Source organism: Corticium candelabrum, chromosome 3, assembly GCF_963422355.1.
Source record: "Corticium candelabrum chromosome 3, ooCorCand1.1, whole genome shotgun sequence".
Taxonomy (NCBI): domain Eukaryota; kingdom Metazoa; phylum Porifera; class Homoscleromorpha; order Homosclerophorida; family Plakinidae; genus Corticium; species Corticium candelabrum.
In genome coordinates, this window is record NC_085087.1 from 7,233,536 (window position 1) to 7,259,760 (window position 26,225).

Below are 26,225 nucleotides of genomic sequence, written 5' to 3' on the forward strand. Positions count from 1 at the left end.
TTCAGTGTTTTACCAACAAAGAAAGAGAGAGAGACAGACAGACAGACAGACAGACTGACCGACAGACAGCCAGACAGACAGACTGACCGACAGACAGACAGACAGACAGACAGATAAACAGACAGATGTATAGATGAATGGGTAGACAGATGGACTGATAGACTTGACAGACAGTCAGGTGGATGGACAGGCAGACAGGTTAATGGACAGATGGATGGACAAACAGGTAGATGGGGACACTCACACACACACACACACACACACACACACACACACACACACACACACACACACACACACACACACACACCACACACACACACCACACACACACACACACACACACACACACACACACACACACACACACACCACACACACACACCACACACACACACACACACACACACACACACACACACACACACACACACACACACGACGGTTGGCCAGATAGATGGATTGGTAGACAGATGGATGGTCAGACTGCATACAGAGAGAGGTTGACATAAAATTTGTTACTGATTAGATCTTTGTGTAGTGTTGCTTGTGATCCTGGCTGGTATTCTGTTGGTGTGGCTATTGTGTGTACTGAATGTACTCGTGGACACTACTGCCCACACACAGATGAAGAAGAACGTGCTTGTCCTGTGGGAACTTACAGTGACCAACCTGGAGCAATTGCATGTAACGTCTGTCCTGCAGGCTACCAGTGCTCAGATCCAAAAAGTAAGGGATGTGTTATGTCAAGTATTGTATGGTACGCCTTTGAATGCATGACTTGTAATGCATTTTAGAGTAGTCTACGTGAGAAGTGTACAATAAGTAGGGAAATTTTAATGCGTGTAGCTGTTAATACGATAGCCTAGTGTATTAGAGATGCATCCCTCCAATACAGTAGTCTAGTGTATTGTGAGATGCATCCCTCCAATACAATAGTCTAGTGTATTGTGAGATGCAGCCCTCCAATACAGTAGTCTAGTGTATTGTGAGATGCATCCCTCCAATACAATAGTCTAGTGTATTGTGAGATGCATCCCTTCAATACAATAGTCTAGTGTATTGTGAGATTCATCCCTCCAATACAATAGTCTAGTGTATTGTGAGATGCATCCCTCCAATACGATAGTCTAGTATTGTAGTTTGTGTTATAGTTTGCTTGTAATTTGCCTTGTGCTTTTGATGACAGTTCTGGAAAATATATATTGTGAGATGCATCCCTCCAATACAATAATCCAATACCAATGCTAATCTTACACTTTGGAAAAGGAGGTCTTGTGATCAATGCCCTAATTGTGGAAAAAGGCAGATCTTACTACACGTCTTAAACAACTGTCCAGTTCTTTTGAATAAAGGTCTGTATACTCATCGTTATGACTCTATACTGAGAATATTGTACAATATGGCAAGGTTGAAATTGCCCAAAGAAATATTATCTATGCTGACCTTGAATGTAGTGATGTGCCCTTTCCTTCACACATTATTAATTCAAGGTTAAGACCTGATATTATTATTTGGAATGAAAGAACCAACAGAGTCTGTATAAATTGAACTGACTGTGTGCTACGAAACAAACTTTCAGTCAGCAAACCAATGCAAGTGTGATAGATACGCTGAACTGGTCGAAGAGATAAGATCAAGTTATAATTGCCAACAAATAAACATCTCTATTGGTTCAAGGGGTATCATTGATCATTGTGGACTGGACCATTTTCTTCAAAGCAACACCCAAGGAATGTAAATGTTTAATATCTTCAATCATCACTTGTTCTATTGAAGAGTTACACAGGATATGGATAATGAGAAACATGAAGTAACTGTATTATATCTTATTGCTGTTTACTTATTTAGTTTGATGTTTCGTGTACTTAGTCTTTTGCGCATGCATTATGAGAGGCGGTGCAAGAGACTATAGAGCCCCAGACTAGCTTGTATATTTTTTGTACCGCACTATTGTTACATGCGTTGGCCTGGTATTAGCTAGTTGCTCCCTGTTTATTTTAATAAATGGGTCTAAACTGTGTATTGTAAGATGCATCTCTCCAATACAATAGTCTAGTCTATTGAGACAGATGGATCCCTCCAATACAATAGTCTAGTGTATTGTGAGATGCATCCCTTCAGTACAACACAGTAGTCACATTAGTTTTTAACGTATTGAGAAATGATCTGTTCAGTGCAATAGCTGAATGCATTGTGAGATGCTTCCCTCCTATATATTAATTAGTGTAATTAATTAGTGTAACGTAGTGACTGATTATCTAATTAGTTAGTTAATTAATGTTATGATTGTGTGATTGCATGTGTAAAGTAGAGGATAGAATTTTTGACTGTAGACTATTATGTAATGCATTAATACTTAGTGTTGCTATCTCTAACTACAACTGATCTTCCTTGAATTAGGTGCTACCGTATGTCCAGTTGGAACGTACTCATTCAACGGCAGCACAACATGTTCAAAGTGCGATGCCGGATATGTCTGTGTGGACGGCTCCACGTCTCCTACGCCACAAAGTGGAGAATGTCCAGTCGGAGGTTGGTGTGACGGAACGCAGTTTCACCCATGTGAAGCTGGCAAATACAACAACGTGTCAGCCGCTAACGAAACACTAGGCCCACAGCGAACAGGACCAGAGGCGTGTCTCAATTGTCCTGTTGGCTACTATTGTACAGGACCAGGAACAATTGATCCACTTGATTATGTATGTCCAGCAGGATACTATTGCCCTGTGGCTACGAAATTCCCCACTCAGTTTCCTTGCCCAGATGGCACGTTTAACAAAAACACGACGCAGATCTCATCAGAGAAAGGCTGTTTGCCTAATCAGTGTCCGGAGCGATTCTATTGCCCTAGTGGCACTGTTGATCCCATCATGTGTCCTCAAGGTTACTACTGCCCTCTTGGCACGGGGAATGGGTTTGAGCATGCGTGTCCAATAGGAACTTACGGAGTCTACATTTATTATGAGAATGACACACAGGCGGTTGGTCTCGCTGCGGTGGATGAATGCACGACTTGTCCTACTGGCTTCTACTGTCCTGATTCTACTGGAGACAACCCGTCTACTGCACCTGTTCCTTGCCCTCCGGGCGCTTATAATCCACACACAGGCGCAGGCCATCCATTCAACTGTCTGGCTTGCACTCCCGGATTTTCTTGCCCGCAAGCGAATCAGTCAGATGTGACAACTCTGTGTGATGAAGGTCATTATTGTCCCAACGGTACTGTCAGCTCGTCGCAGTATCCATGCCCTCCAGGAACGTACACTGGCAATCGAAATCTCACAAGTCCCGAAGAGTGCACTATATGTCCACCAGGCAAGTCTTGTGGATGGGCTACTGGACTCACTGTTAATATCTGGCTTGACTGCAAACCAGGCCACTTTTGTCCATCAGGAACTCCGTCTCCTGATAAATTTCCGTGTCTTCCAGGAACGTACACACCCGAATCGAACTTGACAGCTGCCGAGGAGTGCACATTGTGTCCAGCAACGATGTACTGCCTAGGAGGGCAGCCGCAGCCTGATGCATTGTGCCCTCCTGGTTACTATTGTCCTGAAAAAACACGACTTGTTGATGAATTTCCATGCCCTGCTGGCACGTATAATCCTCACTTTGGTAAATCACAGTTAGACGATTGTTTGAACTGTACTCAGGGTCACTTTTGTGAAGAGGCAACAGTTCGTCCCATCGCGTGTCCTCGAGGATCTTACATGCCGTATGGAGACAGAAATGGTAAGGAAACGGTTGGTGTTCCAGCAAAGAATCAGTCGGACTGTTTGTCATGCTTGGCTGGTCATTTCTGTGTTAATGGGTCTGTAACACCCGCTGAATGTGGAACAGGCAAATACACGCCACCCGGAGAATCAGAATGCATTGAATGTCCATCTGGTCGATACTGCAACTCAAACAGGACAACGTATGATGAACTGGAGACAAATAAATTATGTACCGCTGGCAAGTACTGCCCACCTGGCTTGACAACATTAGCTGATGCTTTGCCTTGCAGCAAAGGCTATTATTGCCCTGAAGGTGTAGCGTTTGAACTACCGTGTCCTGTTGGGACTTTTAATCCAGATGAGGGAGGTAGTTCCTTAGATGATTGTTTGCCATGCACGGGAGGCTTCTATTGTTTGGAGAACTCAACGGAAGTGAGTGGACCATGTGATCCTGGGTTTTATTGTCCTACTAACATTACTAATGGACAATCCAGTAAAGTAATTGGTTCATACGGACCACAGCAGGTTCCCTGTCCACAAGGAATGTATCAAAGTAATGATTCTAGTGCAATAGAAAGAGACTGTGTTGACTGTCCGGCTGGTTCCTATTGCCCTCCTGGCTCTGCAACACCACTTGAGTGTACTCGTGGTTACTACTGTGGCCCTACAGTTGGAGAACCTGAGCCATGCCCTATTGGAACTTATGGAAATCGAACTGGTCTAATGTGGGTTGAAGATTGCACCAATTGTACAAAGGGGAGATATTGTGATGCTCCTGGTTTGCCAGGCCCAAGAGGTCCGTGTGATCCTGGATATCTGTGCTATGGTGGTGCGTACACGTCGACTCCAACAGATGGTGTAACGGGTGAGATTTGTCCTCGAGGTGGCTACTGTCCTTTAGGGTCATTCCAGAGCAAGCCATGCCCACCAGGAACGTTCAACAATAACTCAGAATCCGTCGATTTCTTTGACTGTTTTTCTTGCACTCCTGGCTTTTACTGTGCTGATGCTCGAGGACCGGAACCTACAGGACCTTGTGATCCAGGATTCTACTGCACTGGTGGTGCAGAGATTGCGCGTCAACATGTGGCTGAACCCGGCTTTTTTGCTCCCACTGGATCTGCCAATCAAGTCAGCTGTGAATTAGGAACGTATAATCCTTTCTGGAATGCATCAAAATGCTTGGATTGTACAGCTGGTCATTACTGTCCGAATGTGAGCATGACAGAGCCATTAAAGTGTCCTCAAGGTCATTACTGTCCAGAAGGTGCAGAAGAGCCAAAACGATGTCCACCAGGGACGTACAGTGACATTATCTTGTTGACATCAGCTGAGAACTGCACAAGCTGTCCTCCAGGGAAATATTGTCAAAGCGGTGGTTTGACTGCTCCTGAGGGTGACTGTTTTGGTGGCTTTGTCTGCCGAGGTGGATCAATAACTGCTACACCTCTAGTAACAGATGAGACGCCAATTGAGCTGCACATTAACGATATTTGCAGACCTGGATTTTATTGTCCAAATGGTACGGCTGTGGAGGTACCTTGTCCACCAGGAACATTCTCACCAGCTCATCAAATATTCAATGAGACACAATGTAAACCATGTCTCCCGGGATTGTACTGCCCGAAATCAAACATGAGTGTTGAGGCAGACTTACCATCATGTGATGCTGGCTTTTATTGCACATCACGCTCATCGGTTAGTCGGCCGCTTGATGGAATTGTTGGAGATATTTGTTCACCAGGTCACTACTGTCCTGAAGGGTCAGAGAATGAACTCGTCTGTGCAGCTGGATTTTACGCCAATGACTCCGGGTTGGCTCTCTGCTTGGTATGTCCTGCAGGATTTTACTGTACAGCTGATTTTGTTGAGCCACAGCCTTGTCCGATTGGCTATTTCTGTGGTGCAGGCACAGGTGCAAACTATGAACCATGTCCTAGTGGAACATATGGAGCTACAGAAGGTTTAGTTCGTGAGAGTGACTGCACGATATGTCCGGGTGGAAAATACTGTGAGCTTCCTGCACAAATGAATGTAACCGGTGAGTGCGATCCTGGGTTTTGGTGCCGAGAGGGTGCTCGATCGGCTAGACCTCCTGACCATGGTGATGGCCATTATGGTGTATGTCCTACTGGATATTACTGTCCGAGAGGTAGTGTTGCTCCAGAGCCTTGTTTACCTGGCTACTATCAACCTGCAGTACAGAAGGCCAACATCAGCGATTGTGTTCCGTGTGAGAGTGGAAGCTACTGTGCTGAGGGTCATCAGGATAAACCAACTGGAAATTGCAGTGCAGGTTGGTTTTGCAGTGAAGGTTCACATGAGCCTAAACCGGGAAATGTTGTGTACAAGTACAATGACAATTCAACTGAGGAGCATGTTCTAGTGAATGTAACGTATGGAGGTCGATGTCCTGCTGGATTCTACTGTCCCGAAGGTGCATCGCTGCCTTTACAGTGTCTGCCGGGTTCATTCAGTAATCGTTCAGGCAGTGATGAATGCATTGAATGTGTGGCTGGATACTACTGCCCTGGACAGACGGTGAATCCGTTTGACTATCCTTGTCCGAGTGGTTATTATTGTGAATTGGGCACTAAAACTTCAACTCAATTTCCTTGTCTTGCTGGACAATTCAACAATCTCACAGCACGATCATCTAGTTTGGATTGTATCAGTTGCACTGCAGGGTTTTACTGTCAAACAAAGGGATTAAGTTTTCCGACTGCTGAATGTCCTGGAGGTGTGTATTGCCCTGCTGGTCAGTTAAGTCCATCACCAGTTGGACGAACGTGTCCCATAGGTTACTACTGTCCACCGATGAGCTCTGATCGAATTAATTGTCCTCCTGGGATGTTCTGTTCAGATTTTGGTCTTTCTGAGCCAAGTGGCGACTGCTCTGCTGGATTCTATTGTACAGGAAAGTCATCATCAGCAACACCAGCAGATGGCATCTGCCCTGAAGGTAGTTATTGTCCAGCAGGCAGTTCGAACTTTACAGCTTGTCCTCCTGGTACGTTTACAAATGAGACGCTTAACAAGAATGTATCGGACTGCAAGCCTTGCCGCCAAGGGTTCTACTGTTCCGGATATGGTAACATTGGTTTAGATGGTCCATGTGCAGAAGGATATTACTGTCCACCAGGACAAAGCGAGAGAGTTCCAAGTAACTTCGCATGTCCAGTTGGTCACTTTTGTGAGGAACAGTCGTCAGAGCCAATGCGATGTCCATCTGGTTATTACCAAAATCAAACTGGCCAAGGCGGCTGTCGTAAATGCCCATCTGGTTACTATTGTGACAATTCACTTGGACCAATTGAGTATTATGGTGAGTTTAGGTGTCCACCAGGCTACTACTGTAAGGAGGGCACAAGGTTTAACACACAGCATCCATGCCCTGAAGGAACGTTTAGCAATCTAACAGGATTACAGGATGTTAGCCAATGTGGTGACTGTTCGGGTGGCTATTACTGCGGAAGTCGTGGTTTGGATGCTCCAGAAGGCAAATGTGGTGCTGGTTTCTTCTGTCCATCTGGGAAGAAGGTAATAGAACCACCTGAAAGTCCTTGTGGTCCTGGAAACTACTGCCCAGAAGGATCTGCAGCTGAGATTCCTTGTCCGAAGGGAACGTACAATCCTGGCTATCAGCTGACAGCTGTTTCTGACTGCATTGACTGCCATCCTGGAAAATACTGTGCATCTAACGGACTATCAAACTATACAGGTCCCTGTGCAGAAGGCTACTATTGTCAGAATGGATCGAAGGCTTTTCAGGCAGAATGGGAAGTTTGTCCTCCTGGATCGTTTTGTCCATTAGGATCTCCTGATCCAGTACCATGTCCAAATGGCACGTTTTCAAACACATCAGGTCTTCAGGCTGAGAGTGACTGCACAGCGTGCTTAGCTGGTTCGTTTTGTATTGGAACAGGACTCACTGCACCAAGTGGTAAATGCATGATGGGGTACTATTGTCCAGTACGAACAAATGTCTCACAACCAATTCAAAATCCATGCCCAGCTGGACACTTCTGTCCTGAAGGAACTCCTGAACCAATTCCTTGTCGGCATGGGGAATATCAACCGAACACTAGACAGCCATCATGCATTCCTTGCCCTCCTGGATTCTATTGCACTAATGCGATTTCTCAACCATTGGAATGTCCAACAGGTCACTACTGTCCTGAAGGAACTGGTAATGTTTACCTTCCCTGTCTTAAGGGAACATACAATAGCGAAACAGGAGGATCAAACCTCACAGCTTGTAAGCCATGTTTGGGTGGCCATTTTTGCGAGGGAGAGGGGCTTTCACAACCTAGTGGACTCTGTGATCCAGGCTACTTCTGTAGATATGGCTCAGATCGTGCTAGACCTACAGAATCAGAAGTAAGTGGTTCAGGTTATAACATCAGTGATAGTAGTGAATCATGTGTTGTTATTGATGGACGACCATTTGGAGATTCTGGACTTTGCCCTGTTGGACACTACTGCCCTACGGGCACAACAGAACCAATGCCTTGTCCAGCTGGAAACTACTCAGATACAATTGGTAGCTACATTTGCAAACAATGTCCAGCGGGATTCTATTGCACCGAAGGCTCTAGTACATATGAAGATAAACCATGCCCAATGGGTTACTACTGCCCACTTGGAACAGAATATGATAAGCAGCATCCCTGCTCAGTTGGCTTCTTTAATGATCAAATGTTTGGGCAAAGCATACTCAGCTGCAAACCGTGTACTGGTGGCCACTATTGTGGCAGTGAAGGACTGAACAACGCTTCTGGCCTGTGCGACGAAGGCTACTACTGCAAGAGTAAAGCGACCATCTCAAATCCGATGAACTTGGAAACCCAAGGAGGTAAAATATGTGTGCCCGGAACGTACTGCCCTGGAGGCTCAGATGCGCCAACTCCATGTGATCCTGGGTATTATTGTTTGACTGACGGCTTAGAGGCTCCTACAAATTCTTGTCGATCTGGATATTACTGCACATTAAGTGCACAAGTTTCCGACCCAACGGACAACACGACTGGAAATGTTTGTCCTAAAGGTCATTATTGTCCGGAAGGTAGTTTCAGCCCAGTAGCTTGCCCACTGGGGACGTACTACAATTATGTTGGTAACACTCAGAAAGAAGACTGTGTTAGTTGTACAGCTGGGCAGTTTTGTGATCGTCCTGGTCTCTCAATACCCACTGGTTTCTGTGATAAAGGATTTTACTGTCCTGAAGGATCAATCAATGCTCATAACGTATCATGTCCTTTAGGCTATTTCTGTGAAGCTGGCAGTGGCTTCCCAGTACAGTGTGAATCAGGCACTTACCAAGATGTGTCTGAGCAGAGCAGTTGTAAAGTTTGTCCTCAAGGTCACTATTGTTACCATGTTCGTGTTGAAGGTATTCTTCCGTATGAACCTCCAAAACATTGTCCTGCTGGTTACTACTGTCCAAATGGAACTAGATTTGATACTGAATTTCCTTGTTTGAATGGAACATTCAGCAATGAGACTAAACGCTATGATGTCGGCCACTGTTTGCAATGTTTACCAGGATGGCACTGTAATGGACTTGGTCTTACAAAAGCTGTTGAGTTCTGTGAAGCAGGTTATTTCTGCAAGTTTGGTGCTGCATCGTCTACACCTCGTCAAGGTTCTAGTGCTGATATTTGCCCAACAGGACACTACTGCATGAGAGGAACAGTAGAGCCTGATAAGTGTCCTCCAGGTACTTTCAATCCAATTGAAGGACTAAAGGAAGAGAGTCAATGCTTGAATTGCACAGGTGGTCATTACTGTGATCTTGAAGGAGCAAATGATGTATCTGGAGAGTGTGAAGCAGGCTTCTACTGTGACTCTGGGGCTTTTTATCCTCGATGGAAAGACTGTCCGTCTGGGCATTATTGCCCACAGGGTTCTGCAAATCCAACTGCTTGTCCAATTGGCACTTACTCACCAGACAAAAGACAAACTACAGAATCAGACTGCAGGCCTTGTCTGTCTGGATACTTTTGTGACAAACAGGGTCAATCGAATGTGAGTGGCATATGTGCGCCTGGATTTTATTGCCCCAAAAGATCAACTACAAGCCGACCATCTGGCAGAGAATGCAGCATTGGTATGCAATGTCCAGAAGGTAGCTCTGTGGAGCAACCATGTCCTGCTGGAACGTTTACAAACAGAAGCCAGCAGTTTGAGTGTGAAATTTGTCCTCGTGGGTATTACTGCTTGCCTGTTCGACCCCATAATGCATCGAAGGCGTACCAGCTTTGTCCACGGGGATACTACTGTGAAGATGGAACGGGACTGGACTGGAAACCTTGTCCTGCGGGAACATACAGTGACATAGTGGGCTTGTCGTATATATGGGAATGCACAGATTGTGATGGTGGGAAAGTATGTGAACGAGTGGGCTTAACAAGTCCAACATCCAACTGTAGTCCTGGTTTCTATTGTACGTCAGGGGTCGACCGACCGAATCCCTCACCATATCTGAATTCATCAGTTGTGTATGAAAATGTGACAGCAGACATGTGCCCTCGATTTGGTGAGCACACAGGTATTGGAGGCGAGTGTCCATCAGGTCATTACTGTCCGGAAGGAAGTTCACATCCTCTGGGATGTCTTGCTGGCACATACAACGGTCTCATTCGCCAGTCAATTTGCTTCGATTGTCCAGAAGGCTACTACTGTCCTGCCAAGGCAACAGATTATATAGACAAGCCATGCCCTGTGGGACATTATTGCTTGAGTGCAACAGAATATCCGACACAACATCCTTGTCCAATGGGTTCATTTAATCCGTCCACAGCACAAGGAAATGACACTGCCTGCCTTCCTTGTTCTCCTGGACAATTTTGTGCTCAAGAAGGATTGAGTAAACCATCAGGTAGCTGCAGTGCTGGATGGTATTGTGAAACTGGTGCAATTGTTCCAAACACAACTACAAATGGTGGGCGTTGCCCAATTGGCTACTATTGCCCAGAAGGATCTGCAGCTCCAACTTCCTGTCCGGGTGGTCAGTACTGTCAATTCTCTGGTTTGGATGCACCAACAGGTGACTGTAATGCGGGATATGTTTGCCACTCTAATGCAATCTCAGCAACTCCAGTTGATGGAGTAACAGGTGAGCCTTGTCCACCAGGATTCTATTGTTCCAATGGATCTGCTCATGCTGTTCCTTGCCCTCTTGGGAGATACTCACCTGCACTTTATAATCAAAAAGAGACCGATTGTCATCTATGTGATCCTGGCAAGTACTGTGATGATTATAACCTTACGAGTCCATCAGGCAATTGCTCCGCTGGTTACTTTTGTCCTGAAGGTAGTGATACTGCAAGACCATCACAACATGTGTGTCCAATCGGTCATTTCTGTGTCTCTGGGTCATTTCAACCACAACGATGTGCATCAGGGTTTTATCAAGATAAAGAGTCCAGATCTTCTTGTGAAGTGTGCGCAGCTGGCTACTACTGTGACAATAGAGTTGGAATTGTGTTACTGAATGACTCGATTTGTCCGCCTGGATATTATTGTCCCCAAGGGACAAAGAATTTCTTAGACAGTCCATGCCCTCAAGGAACATACAGTAAGGGATCAGGTCTGTACTCTGTGGATCAATGTGTGCGGTGTGATGCTGGATATCTGTGTCCATCAGAGGGGTTGACAGCCCCATCGCAGCTGTGCACTATTGGCTATTTCTGTCGTCGAAATGCAAAGAGTAGTTCTCCAATACAAGAGGATGATGCTAACGTTTGTCCTGAAGGGAGATATTGTCCTGAGGGAACTGCTGAGCCACTTCTCTGTCCAATTGGTACTTTCAACTCAATGACGGGACTTGGTTATGAAAATCAATGTACTCAGTGCACTGCTGGTTCACATTGCAGTGTGCCAGGTTTGTCATCTGTTAGTGGAAAATGCAAAGCAGGATTTTACTGCCCAACAGGATCGTCCAATATGACTGCTGTGACTTGTCCAGCTGGACACTATTGTCTTGCTGGTTTGTCTAAGCCATTGGCATGTCCTCGAGGAACGTACAATCCTATTGAAGGTAGAACATCATTGAGCAATTGTGTTTCGTGCCAATCTGGCATGTACTGTGACCGAACAAACTTGACAGCTCCGGCAGGGAAATGTAGTCCTGGCTATTACTGTCCTTCTGGCCAGAGCTCTCCGACACCAATTTTGTACAACTGCACTGTGGGTCATTACTGTCCATCGGGAACTGCCTATCCATTGCCATGCAGTAATGGAACGTACACGGATCATGAACTGGCTTCAGAGTGCTATGTTTGTCCACCTGGTTGGTACTGTGTAGATGGTTTGAAGACAGAGTTATGTCCACCAGGATACTATTGTCCACAAGGCACGGGATTTGACTGGATGCCATGTGTACCTGGCACATACCGCAGTCAAAGTGGAGGAGCATCTGTTGATGATTGCAGAACATGTGATGGTGGATTCTACTGCCATGACTACAACCAGATTGCTCCAACAGAGTTGTGTCATCCTGGCTTTTACTGTGAATTTGGTGTTGACAGACCAGATCCTTCAGGTGACATCTCGAGTGGAAACAACAACGATTGTCCTGCTATTGGTGAACAGACAGGAATTGGTGGACCATGCACTATTGGCCATTATTGCCCGATGGGATCAACTCTTCCTCAGCCATGTCTGAATGGAACTTATTCCAATGTCACAGGTTTGGCTGAATGTTTCCAATGTCCGAGTGGGTTTTATTGTCCAGAAGGAACGGTGCATTACGAAGATTATCCATGTCATGCAGGTTATTATTGCCTTGTTGGCACAACAAGATGGAATGAATATCCCTGTCCTGAAGGCCATTTCAACAACAGATCACGACGTCAGACTGTGTCTGACTGCTTACCTTGTTCAGCTGGGCAGTACTGTGAAGCTCAAGGGTTGTCAAGTCCTACTGGACCTTGTGCAAGTGGATGGTACTGCAGTGGAATGTCGTCTACTCCAACTCCTGTGAATTCGTCTGGGACTGGCGGACCTTGCTTGGAAGGTTTCTTTTGCCCTCAGGGTTCATCGCATCCACTTCCTTGCTCACCAGGGTCATTCTGCCTTACTGAGAAGTTGTCACAACCAACAGGGTTATGCATTGATGGTTACTACTGCACCAGTGGTTCAGTTGTACGCAACCCAGTTGATGGTTTAACAGGAGATGTTTGCCCTGTTGGTCACTATTGTCCAAATGGTACTGACGTTCCATACAAATGCTCTAATGGGAGTTACGCTAATTCCACTGGGAACAGCAGAATGTTACACTGTAAGGACTGTCCTTCGGGTTATTATTGCAATGGCCAAGGGTTAGAAAATCCATCAGGAAAATGTCATCCTGGTTATTACTGTCCTGGTGGTCAGAGTCACCATAGTCCAGCTGAGTACACATGCCCTCTTGGCCACTACTGTCCAGTTGGGTCAAGGAATCCCATTAGATGTGACTCTGGCTACTACCAAGACGAACGTGGTCAACCAGAATGCAAGGTATGTCCTGCTGGTTTCTTCTGTGACAAACGGACTGAACCAGTTGTTGTCTACAAGTCATCAGACTGTCCTGTTGGTCATTTCTGTCCGCCAGGAACCAAGTTTTCTGTGGAGTATCCTTGTCCTGTAGGAACGTTTAGCAATCGAACAAACCTCAAGGCTTCTAATGAATGTGTGCCGTGTTTAGCAGGCCACTACTGTAATGCTCCAGGTATTACCGAGCCAACAGACTTTTGTGACCCAGGATATTACTGCATATCGGGAGCAAAATCTGTTCGTCCGAATCAAGGTGTTGATCAGGCAGACGTATGTCCAGTTGGAAAGTATTGTCCTCTGGGAACCTCAACACCAAAGCTTTGTCCACTTGGGACATACGGCAACGAAACTGGTTTGTTCTCATCTGATGACTGCTACAACTGTGATCCTGGATATTTCTGTGACAAACTTGGGCTTACCAGCCCTGTTGGTTTATGTTCTCCAGGTTATTTCTGCAAAATTGGATCAGAATTGGCACAGCAAGAGCCATGTTCTGCTGGTCATTACTGTGAAGAAGGAACATCAGACCCTGCTGGTTGCAGCATTGGTACCTATTCATCAACTATGGGACTAACGAACTCGTCCCAATGCACTTCGTGTACACCTGGATACTACTGTGGTAGCACTGGTTTAACAGCACCAAGTGGCCCATGTGAGCCTGGCTATTATTGTCCTGAAAGATCTGAGCATTCTAGACAGAAAATATGTCCGGTAGGACATTATTGTACTTTGAACACTTCAAGTCCTCTGCCATGTGACTTTGGAACGTTTATGAACCACACGGGTGCGTCAGAATGCGATATTTGTCCAGCTGGTTGGTATTGTTTTGGCGGATTGGCAACTCTGCCTTGCCCTGTTGGATACTACTGTCTACAAGGAACTGGTTTCAATTGGAAACCATGTCCCAGAGGCACATACAGTAATGAAGAAGGATTGTCTACATCAGATGAATGCCGGCAGTGCGACGGTGGAAGTTATTGTGCTTGGTTGAATGCTACAGAACCGACAGGTTACTGCAATCCTGGATACTATTGTGAGTATGGAGTTGACAGACCAGACCCTAATGGAGACAACTACAACATTACTGACAGCAGTTTTGCAAATGCAACTTGTTCTCAACTTGGCAGTCAAACAGGTCTTGGTAGTCTATGTCCTCTTGGTCACTTCTGTCCAGGCAACACAACCCATCCTATACCATGCCCTAATGGCTCATATGCTGATGAGACAGGCATGAATATATGCAAAGTTTGCCCACCAGGATACTACTGTCCAGCACAATCATCACGATTTCGTGATAAACCTTGTCCTGTTGGTCATTACTGTTTGAGCGCGACGAGTTACGCACACGAGTTTCCATGTCCTGCAGGACAGTTTAACAACAAAGCAAGACGTCGAAATGTGGAAGATTGTGTCAATTGTACTGCTGGGATGTTTTGTCAAGACGAGGGTCTCAGTGAACCCACAGGCTTGTGTGCAGCAGGGTGGTTTTGCTTTGGTGGCTCTTCTACAGCAGCTCCTAATGGGAAAGATGAAGGAGGTAGCCCATGTGAAGCAGGCCAGTACTGCCCTGCAGGATCTGCTGATGCTCTTCCGTGCCCAGGCGGCTATTACTGCGACTCTTCTCAGCTCTCAGAACCAACTGGTGGATGCACAGCAGGCTACTACTGTACACTTGGGGCAAAGAGCAGCACTCCGACGGATGGATTTAGTGGTAATATTTGCCCTCCTGGTAACTACTGCCCTGTTAATTCTACTGCTCCAACAAAATGTCCTATAGGAACATTTAGCAATGCATCTGGAAACTCAGATGTATCTGACTGTCAAGACTGTAGCTTGGGTTACTTCTGTGAAAATAATGGTCTAACCAAGCCAAGTGGTAAATGCTCTGCAGGCTATTTTTGCCCCAGGGGCCAAGAAACGTCAAGACCTGAGATGTTTGTGTGTCCTAAAGGGCATCATTGCCCTGTAGGTAGCTCGGAAGCAGTGAGGTGTGCACCAGGACAATATCAAGACAAGGATGGTCAAGAAACATGTGATTTATGCCCTGCTGGGTACTTTTGTAATAACACAGAAAGAGGAATAATATACTACCAGGCTAACCTGTGTACAGCTGGCTACTACTGTCCAGTTGGAACAGAGTATAACACTCAATATGGATGCCCGATAGGAACTTTCAGTGATCGTGAAGGTCTGAATTCCTCAGAGCAATGCGCACATTGCAGTTCGGGAATGTTCTGTGATCGTGAAGGTCTAACACAGCCCTCAGGCTTCTGTCATGCTGGCTTTTTCTGCAAGATTGGTGCTAAACGACCTGATCCAAGACAAGGTGATAATGCCGATATTTGTCCAGTCGGTCATTTTTGTATAAATGGAACTACTACACCTGAAGTGTGCCCTCCTGGAACTTTCAGCAACAGAACAGGGCTGCAGGAAGTTGGAGATTGTATGGATTGTACACCAGGCACATATTGTGAGACACCAGGACTAATCAAACCAACTGGTTTTTGTTCTTCTGGTTATTATTGTCTTGCTCGATCGACTTCAAATAACTCTATTCCTTGCCCTGCTGGGTCATTTTGTGTTGAAGGAACATATGACCCAGAAGGGTGCCCATCTGGCCACTACTCTTCTTCTCCTGGATTATCAGAAAGCAGTCAATGTACGAAGTGTAAACCAGGATACTATTGTAACTCAACCGGCCTAACTGCACCATCCGGTTTGTGTTCACCTGGTTTCTACTGTCATGAAGGTCAGAGCATTCCAACTCCTAGTAACTATGAGTGTCCAATTGGTCACTACTGTCCGGAAGGCACAGCGGAACCTCTACCATGCAGCGATGGAACGTTTATGAACCACACACTTGCACTAGAGTGCTACACTTGCATTGAGCGTTGGTACTGTGTAAAGGGGTTCTTAACAGAGATGTGCCCGCCTGGTTACTACTGTCCTGAAGGCACTGGATATGACTGGAAGCCATGCCCTAGAGGGACATACAGCAATGATGTCGGCTTGTTAAATGAGCAAGAGTGCAAGCCTTGTGATGGTGGAAAGTATTGTAATGAACTTGCAGCCATTACCTATACTGGAGAATGCAGTGCTGGTTTCTATTGCTTGTTTGGCATGGACCGGGCAAGACCAACGAATCAGTCAGTTGAAAATGGAACAGATGCGACATGCAGCTATGGTCAGTCAGGTGAAGGAGGTGTTTGCCCTATTGGTCATTACTGTCCTCGTGGTTCGACCACGCCACTTCCTTGTCAACCAGGTACATACTCACCAATCCAGCAGTTGAGCAAGTGTCTTACCTGTCCAGCTGGATACTATTGCCTTGCCGGGTCAACGACTTTCAAATTTCAAAGCTGTCCAGAAGGACACTTCTGTCCTGTAGGAACAAAAACTGCAGCTGCTAATCCGTGTCCAAAAGGAACGTATTATAACTCGACAAAGGCAAGGAATGAGAGTGATTGCATACCTTGTCCTGGAGGAGAATTTTGTGATAGATCTGGTCTTAAACAGCCAAATGGATTGTGCAGTGGAGGATGGTACTGCGCAGGTGGCAGTTGGAGTCCTATGCCTAATACAACAAGTGAGGGTGGTGGCTACTGTATTGCTGGTGAGTTTTGCCCTGAAGGATCTGATCAGCCACAGCCTTGTAGCAGAGGGTATTATTGCAATCAAGATTACCTTTCTAGTACAACAGATGTATGCAATGCTGGATACTACTGTACTCTGGGTGCTAAAAGTCCAACTCCTACTGACAGTGTTACAGGGAGCGAATGTAGTACTGGTCATTATTGTCCGTCTGGAAGTAGTACTCAGACGCCATGTCCTCCAGGAACTTTCTCCAATAGTTCTCAGAATACAGACGTGACTGACTGTGTTAACTGCACGTCCGGATGGTACTGCAGTGATTATGGATTAACAGCACCGTCAGGTCAGTGCCGTGCTGGCTACTATTGTCCTAATGGACAAAGGAGATCTGATCCTCCAGAGTACACTTGTCCTGTTGGTCAGTTTTGTCTGAAAGGCAGTAGTATATTTCAAAGATGTCGCCCGGGAACTTTTCAAAACTCTACTGGACAGTCATCGTGTCTCACGTGTCCTGCTGGCTATTTTTGTGACACAACTCTGTCCACTGAAATCAATTTTGCAGAATCAAAATGCCCTCCAGGTTATGTTTGTCCTCCTGGCACGCAACGTGAACATGAGCATCCGTGTCTGAGTGGAACATTTGCTAATGAATCAGGTCTTGTTGAGTGTTTCCCATGTGATGGAGGACATTACTGTGAGCAAATTGGTTTATCTCAGCCAGAGGGACTGTGCTCAGCAGGATTTTTTTGTAAGCGAAATGCAAACAGGTCTGATCCCAATCAAGGTTCTGATGCAAACAGATGTCCAGCTGGCCACTATTGCCTTATGGGAAGTGTTTTGCCAACCAAATGTCCTCGTGGAACGTACAACCCTTACACCAACAAAGAGAACGTTTTTGACTGTTTGGAATGCCCACCTGGGTATTACTGTGGCCAGACAGGCTTGACGGAATTTACTACACCATGTCAAGAAGGCTACTATTGCAATGGGTCTGCTTATCGGGCGACATGGAAAATATGCCCCGAAGGCCACTTTTGTCCTACACAGAGTGGAATTCCTTTGCCTTGTCCTCCTGGAACGTTCAGTTTCAAGAAAGGACTTACAAATGACAGTGAATGTGATCAGTGTACGCGCGGATTTTATTGCGCTGGAGGAGAAGCACAGGAAACTGGTCGTTGCTCTCCTGGCTATTACTGCCCAAATGGATCATTAACGAGCCGACCGATTGCTTCTGTTTGTCCTCGTGGTCTGCATTGTCCGGAAGGCAGCGCTGAACCGAAACCATGTTCTCCAGGAACGTTTACAAACAGTAGTGGGCAAGAAGTATGTACAACTTGCCCTGATGGATTTTATTGCGATCCAGTTGAAGTTAACTATATTGGTGATCCATATGAAATTTGTCCGCCAGGATATTACTGTCCAGCGGGTACTGGAGCAAACTGGATTCCTTGTCCAGTTGGCACTTACAGTGATCAACTGGGCCTTTTTGAAGAGAAACAGTGTACTCCGTGTGACTCTGGAATGTTCTGTGATCGGGAAGGGCAAACTATTGTTTCTGGTGTTTGTGATCCTGGATATTACTGCTGGCGAGCAGCAACTAGCAGGTCACCAACATCACAGAACTTTACAGACGCCGAATTATTCTCTGGTGGCAATGAAACGTCTGTTTGTCGTTACCATGAAGAAGTTGCCGGACCATGTTTTGTTGGCCACTACTGTCCTCGTGGCACCAATTATCCATTACCGTGTGCAGCTGGGTCATTTGCTAACACTACACATATGGAATCGTGTCATCCATGTCCTGGTGGTTATTTCTGCCTTGAAGGTGCTTCAAGTTTTGATAGCAGCATGTGTCCATCTGGTCATTACTGCCCTACTGGAACAAAGTTTTCTACGGAATTTATGTGTCCTTCTGGCACGTTCAACAGTTTGTGGGGCAGTGTGAATATTACAGCATGTATTGACTGCACTCCAGGTATGTATTGCCAGGGTGAGGGGTTGTCTCATCCTACCAGTACATGTGCAGCAGGATGGTATTGCAGACTGGGTGCTTCAGAGCCTCAAACAACTACTCACGGTGGTCAATGTCAGAAAGGAGAATTTTGTCCTGAAGGATCTTACCAGCCCACTCCATGCACACCAGGATTCTACTGTGACAGGTCATCTCTCAGTAATGAAACTGGACCATGCGATGCTGGTTACTTTTGCAGTGGCAGTGCTTTCCATCCAAGACCAAGTAATTCAACTGGAGGTGAATGTACAGTTGGCCATTTTTGTGAAGTTGGATCTTCTTTGCCTCAACCATGCCCCGAAGGGTTCTATTTGAACAGTAGTGGTCATCAGTCAGAGTCTGACTGCTTGGAGTGCAGGAGTGGCTTTTACTGTGACAAACCTGGACTTGCTGAGCCAACAGGACCATGTGCACCAGGATTTTACTGCCCCCCAAAGCAAGTCACTCGAACTGCCGTTGCTTGCACATTGGGACATTTTTGTCCGGAAGGAAGTGCCGCGCCTAGAAGATGCCCTTCAGGATCATACCAAAACGAAGCTGGTCAAGCTGCCTGCAAAGAATGTCCATCCGGTTATTACTGTGATACTACACAATCGCCTGTCATCTACTACAACGACACAGAATGTCCCAAAGGCTACTACTGCCCTAATGGGACTCAGTATGCGAATCAGTATGCATGTCCCAATGGAACGTACAATCCCACTACAGGGCGTTGGAAGGAAGAGCAGTGCACACCATGTGACCCAAAACATTACTGCCCACAACATGGAGCCAACACTTCGTTTCAATTGTGCAGTGAGGGCTACTTTTGTAAGAAAGGAGCCAGGAGTTCAACACCACGACAAGGAGATGAGGCAGACATATGCCCAGCTGGAAGTTATTGCCCAATTGGTACTGCTGAGCCAGTACCCTGTCCAAAAGGGACGTTCAGTAATCAGGTAGGATTGTTTCATGAGCGTGACTGTGACAGCTGCACGGCGGGTGACTATTGTGGTGCAGTGAGGTTAACAAACACGAGTGGTCCTTGTAATGAAGGATTCTACTGCCCTGAAGGTTCATTTCTGGCCACGCAGGAAGTTTGTTTTGAAGGACATTTCTGCTCTCAAGGTACAGTCTCTCCAAATCCATGCCCGGTTGGCACTTTTTCAAATTTGACTCATTTGGGATCTGCGAACGAATGTAGACTCTGTACTCCTGGAATGTATTGTCAAACAGAAGGGTTGGTCAAACCAACAGGATTGTGTTCTCGTGGTTTCTACTGTCCAGAGGGTGTTAATAACAGCCAGCCATCAGAATATGAGTGCCCCGCAGGTCTGCACTGCCCTGAAGGTAGCGCAGTTCCTGCACAGTGTTCAGCTGGAACCTACGCAGACGCAGTAGGTGCTTCGATGTGCAAGACTTGCAGTGCTGGCTATTATTGCCTGCCTGTGACAACTAACAACCATATCCTTAACCATGTTCCTTGCCAAGCGGGATACTACTGTCCAGCTGGAACTGGATTAGATTGGCATCAATGCCCTGCTGGAACATACAGCAATCGAACTAAACTGTCACGATCAGAAGATTGTACTCCATGTGATGCTGGCTGGTATTGTGAGTCACCAGCAAAGACACAGCCAACTGCGTTGTGTTGGGCTGGCCATTACTGCCAGTCAGGGGTGTCAGTGCCAAATCCTCAAGCAGAAGAATCACGAAATCTCTCCTGCGCCACATATCCAAGCATTGGAGGTGTTTGCCCTCCAGGAACATTCTGCAAGAACGGAAGCACGTTTCCAACAGACTGTGCAGCTGGTACTTACAATGACGAATATGGTCAGGACAGATGCAAGCAGTGTCCAGCAGGTTACTACTGCAATTCTAGGACTGTGACATACTTGCCAAATATTTGTCCTGTGGGACATTACTGTCTTGCGGGAACTAAAGACGCCTATCAGTTTAGATGTTTCAATGGTACGTTTAATCCAGTTGTAAGAGCTGAAGGGCCTAGGGCTTGTTTGTCATGCACACCTGGGAAGTATTGTGAAACTCGTGGACTTTCTGAGCCGACTGGGTACTGCAGTGCAGGCTGGTATTGCAGTGGAGGGTCTGACAGTGCAATGACAGTGACTCACGGAGGAAAGTGTCAACCTGGTTATTACTGCCCGGCAAATTCAAGTGCTCCAATACCATGTGATCCTGGTTACTATTGTCATCGTGCAGGCTTGTCTGACCCTACTGGAAGATGTGCAAGTGGATACTATTGTTTGTCTGGAGCAAGTACAGCTACTCCATCAGACGAGAGTGGTAGTGTATGCCCTCGTGGTCACTACTGTAATGAAGGCAGCAGTAAACCACAGGCATGTCCACACGGTTATTATCTTAATGCAACAGGTGGCAATTCAAGTGCTGATTGTATACTTTGCACACCTGGGTATTATTGTGATGCACCAGGTCTCGCTGAACCTACTGGAAAATGCAGCCCAGGATACTTTTGTTCTAGTGGTCAAGAATCGTCAACACCAAGTCAGCATGTTTGCTCTCGTGGATACTACTGTCCAACTGGCAGTTCTTACGAACAGCCGTGTCCTGCTGGTTATTATCAAAACGAAGATCGTCAGTCTGAATGCAGACTGTGTCCGAGTGGATTTTATTGCAGTGATGCTATTGAACCGGTTGTTTATCCGCAGAACTTCACTTGTCCGCGAGGACACTACTGTCCACATGGAACGAGATATTCGAATGAATTCCCGTGCCCTACGGGCTACTTTAATGACTTACAAGGTCGGAAACAAGTAAATGACTGCACACCTTGTACTGGTGGAGACGTATGTGATCATCAAGGGCTGATACGCCCATCTGGATCGTGCGCTGCGGGATATTACTGCAGAGCGCGCGCTAATCAAACAACACCAGAACTTGGTGATGATGCCAATGTATGTCCAGCGGGATTCTATTGTCCCGAAGGAACCGATTCTCCCGAACCTTGCGCTCAGGGTACGTTTAGCCCAACTGCTGGACTTCACAACAAGTCACAATGTTTGCAGTGTCGAGCTGGTAGTTACTGTGAAGATGTCAGTCTAACGGATGTTTCTGGAAACTGTCGCGAAGGATACTACTGTCCTCGCGGATCATCCAGGCCCGATGCTGTTATATGTTCTAAGGGAAGCTACTGTCTTGAAGGGAGTGCTTTCCCAATACCATGTCCTGTCAGCACGTTTTCTAATAAAAGCGGTTTACGCAGCATGTATGAATGTACTTCTTGCACTGCTGGCATGTATTGCGCTCAGTCTGGTCTAACCAAACCAACAGGTGAGTGCGATGAGGGCTACTACTGCCCTGAAGGAATGAATGTCTCGTCACCTTCTGAGTTTCTCTGCCCGTTTGGAATGCATTGTCCTCTTGGAAGCTCAGAGCCAAGGCAATGTCCTGCAGGAACGGTCTCATTGAACGCTGGCCGTTCCACCTGTGTGTCATGCCCGACTAGATTCTACTGTTTGCCCGTTGTGAGAGAAAACGCCATACTGAATCAGACGCCATGTCCTGCTGGCTTTTACTGTCCTATTGGAACGGGATATGACTGGCAACCATGTCCTCTTGGGACATATAGCAACGAGACAGGCTTAGGTGTAGAGGATGAGTGTAGACCATGCACTCCTGGATATTACTGCGCTACTCCAGGACTAACTAGCCCAACAGGTCCGTGTTTCGGAGGCTATTACTGTACTCAAGCCATTGCCGTACCGAAGCCAGTTGTTTCCAATGGTAGTGAGTTGATTAATGGAAGTGGACAGGAAGGAAGTGGCAACACACAGTGTGGATTGTACCCAACTATTGGCGACATCTGTCCTGTTGGTCACTTCTGCCCTACTGGTACAGCTACACCCATTCCGTGTGCCAACGGCACTTACAACGACTTCAAAGGTCAAAGCGAATGCACTATCTGTCCGAAAGGATTCTACTGTCTCGAAGGAGCTGTAACCTACCTTGATACCCCGTGTCCACGTGGTCACTACTGTCCCATTGGAACTCGACATCCCTATGAATATCCTTGTTCTCCAGGAAGCTTTAACAACTTGACACATCAAGGAGACATATTTAATTGCATAGACTGCAGTTCTGGACTGCATTGTCCATACAGTGGAATGAGCGCACCGAAAGGTCCTTGCAGTCCAGGATGGTTTTGCGCGGGAGGTTCGGATAGTTCTATGCCTTCTGCTCCGTTGGGTGGTCAATGTCAACCAGGAGAATATTGTCCCGAGGGATCGTTTGAACCGCTACTATGTGAAGACGGTATGTATTGCAATCAGTCTGGTCTCTCAACGCCAACTGGTTTTTGTCATCCGGGCTACTACTGCAATAACGGGTCGTCGACGGCGCATCAAAATATCTGCCCAACTGGTTTCTACTGCATGCGTGGATCGATAGCCCCGTATCCGTGTCCACCAGGAACGTGGGTCGACAGTGAGGGCAACGTAGATGCCTTGGATTGCAATGACTGCCCTGCAGGAGAATACTGTGACAGATACGGTCTGAGTATACCTACAGGTAAATGTTCAAAAGGATTTTATTGTCCAGGGGCGCAGAACACATCTGAGCCTATAGACTATACATGTCCGAAGGGACACTACTGTGTAGAGGGCAGTGTAGAGCCAGTTCGATGTAAGTCTGGCTACTATCAGGATGAGGTCCAGTCGTCAGATTGCAAACTTTGCGAGCCTGGCTTCTATTGTGACAACAGGTTTGAGCCTGTAGTTTTGTTTCACGCTAACACAACGTGTCCGCCAGGCTACTACTGCCCTGCTGGAACTCGTCATGCCAACGAATATCCATGTCCACTGGGTACATTCAGTAATATTACGGGTCGTGTAAATATATCTGATTGCACCAGTTGTACTCCTGGAAGCCACTGTAGCCAGTTAGGTCTGACCGCACCTGTTGGGCCTTGCGCGGCAGGATACCGCTGCTCGGGTGGAAACCAAGTGCCTAATCCACCTCAAGGAGTTTGTCCGAAAGGTCACTATTGTCCGGAAGGAACCGTTGATCCGATTCCTTGCAAACGAGGTACGTCGTCTCCCAAAGAAGGGAACACAGCACAGGAGAACTGTACAGCCTGTGCTCCAGGATTCTATTGCAATGGGACCGGTGAAGCCGTTTCTAGTACACCGTGCTACACGGGATACATTTGTACAGGAGGAGCGTTCATACCTACTCCTAATGACAACGTAACTGGATACATATGCCCTGTTGGTCGATACTGTCGAGAAGGAGCTTTGAATCCTAGTCTCTGCGAAGAGGGCACCTTTTCGAATGAAACTGGTCAGGGATCATGTTTTGAGTGTCCGCAGCGTTACACGTGCCCTGCTAAGGGCATCGTCAATCCAACAATATGCCCCGCTGGGCACTACTGCGCGGCTGGTACAAATTCACCAAATGGAGAACCATGTCAACCAGGAACGTATTCGAATGTCGAAGGTTTGGCCTACGAACACGAATGTTTTCCATGTCCACCTGGAAAATATTGCGAAACTCCCGGCCTTGAAGTGCCTACCGGTGATTGTCACTCTGGTTATCTTTGTGAGGGAGGAGCAAGCAACGCGGGTCTTAGCCGCTGCCCACCTGGCCACTTTTGTGAAAATGGTACTGTAAATGCTAGTCAATGTCCTGAGGGAACAATAGCTCCAAACCCAGGATTACATGCAGAAAGTGAGTGCTTGCCGTGTCCGCCTGGCATGTATTGTAGTGGCCGAGGTCAACTCAACGCAACCGGACTCTGTGCAGGCGGATACTATTGTCCAGACTTTGCTCAAGTGATAACAGATAAACCAAGCGACTTTCTTTGCCCACCAGGTCATTACTGTCCTCAGGGTTCAGCTCATCCTCTTGGCTGCGAGCCTGGAACGTATTCAATAGGAGGACGTTCTGAATGTGACGATTGCCTTGCTGGACATTATTGCCGTTTTAACGTATCGATGCCAGTACCATGCACTCCTCATTCTTATTGCCCTGTTGGCACGAGAGATCCGCTGCCTTGTCCTCCCGGGTTATACACTATGAATGGCACAACTGGTTTGATTGAACCAACGCAATGCATAGCGTGTCCTCCGGGACATTTCTGTAAACTTGGAGTGATTGTTGGACCGTGCTATCCCGGATATATCTGTTACAATGGAAGTTCGACGCCGACCCCGGATGGAGTCAACTACACCGGGGGCGAGAGGTGCCCAGTTGGATATTATTGTCCAGAGGGCACGATCGAGCCTCTGTTGTGTCCGCCCAATTTGGTGATACTTAATCCAGGAGCCGACAGCGTTGATGATTGTGAGACATGTCCAGCTGGATACATCTGTCCTGCTGAATCAGAGTTTGCCCAGCCATGTTCTAAAGGACACTACTGTCCTTTTAATGAGTCAAAGCAAGCTTGTCCGGCGATGACGTACTCCATGACAGTAGGCGCAGATAACCGATCGACTTGTCTGCCCTGTCCAGCAGGATATTGGTGTTACGACGAAGGAATGGTAACATTTGAAGAAAGTCCGTGTCCTATAGGATATTACTGCAATGAAGGCATCGTCAAGCCTGAAGCATGTCCGCCTGGAACGTTTCGGAACTCGACTAAAGCCAGAAATATCAGTGACTGCGAGCCGTGTCCTGCGGGTCGCTATTGCCCGGATGTGAATGGCACAACCGAGGGATACCAATGCCCAGAAGGGAGTTACTGCCCTATTGGTTCGTCGCTCTATCGTGATTGTCAGGCAGGGTTCTTCTGCAACGAGGCGAAAACACAGCTTCCTTGTCCTGCGGGCTTCTTCTGCCCAAAAGCTTCGCCGTCTCCGATTCCTTGTCCTCAAGGTCATTACTGTCCCGGATATAAGTGCAATGACTTGCGGAACGTGAGGGGAGCGATAGAACCTGTGATGTGTAAGGAGGGTTACTGGTCTCCTGAAAACTCGACACGCGACACATTTGAAAACACCTGTTTTGTATGTCCTCCGGGACATTACTGCAATCATCCGCAAAGATTAAACTACACGGTATGTCGAGCCGGTGTGGTTTGTCACGAAGGTGCTACAACCGATGAACCATCGGCCAATGGCACTACATATGGGTACGAAAATACGCGTTCCTATCTTTGCCCTCCGGGGTATTATTGCCCGGAAAAGTCGTCGTCTCCTCAAGCGTGTAATCGTGGATTCTACCAACTCTACGAGGAAAAGAAGAGCGCTGACGACTGTATTCCCTGCTTAGAAAATCACTACGGTAACGAGACCGGTGCAACGCAGTGCTACTTCTGCGGCTCGGATGCGTTCGCCGACGGTACTGGAAACACGAAATGCACGTGCACTGGTGAAGGAAGAGAGTTTCAGGTAACCGGTTGCTCACATTCATTG

The 26,225-nt window shown here is 46.8% G+C and overlaps 2 protein-coding genes across 2 annotated transcripts in view; both read left to right on the plus strand.

Moving 5' to 3' along the window:
• Positions 1–1,817, plus strand: part of LOC134177733 (signal peptide, CUB and EGF-like domain-containing protein 3) — a gene marked incomplete at its 5' end in the record, with an annotated part of 3,148 nt that extends 1,331 nt beyond the window's left edge. The window contains 2 exons of the mRNA XM_062644509.1: positions 542–729; positions 1,780–1,817. Coding sequence (XP_062500493.1) covers positions 542–729; positions 1,780–1,817 — 226 coding nt within the window. The remainder of the gene's footprint in view (positions 1–541; positions 730–1,779) is intronic.
• Positions 1,818–2,301: 484 nt separating this feature from the next.
• Positions 2,302–26,225, plus strand: part of LOC134177734 (uncharacterized) — a 33,445-nt gene continuing 9,521 nt past the window's right edge. The window contains exons 1-2 of the mRNA XM_062644510.1: positions 2,302–2,332; positions 2,404–26,201. Coding sequence (XP_062500494.1) covers positions 2,302–2,332; positions 2,404–26,201 — 23,829 coding nt within the window. The remainder of the gene's footprint in view (positions 2,333–2,403; positions 26,202–26,225) is intronic.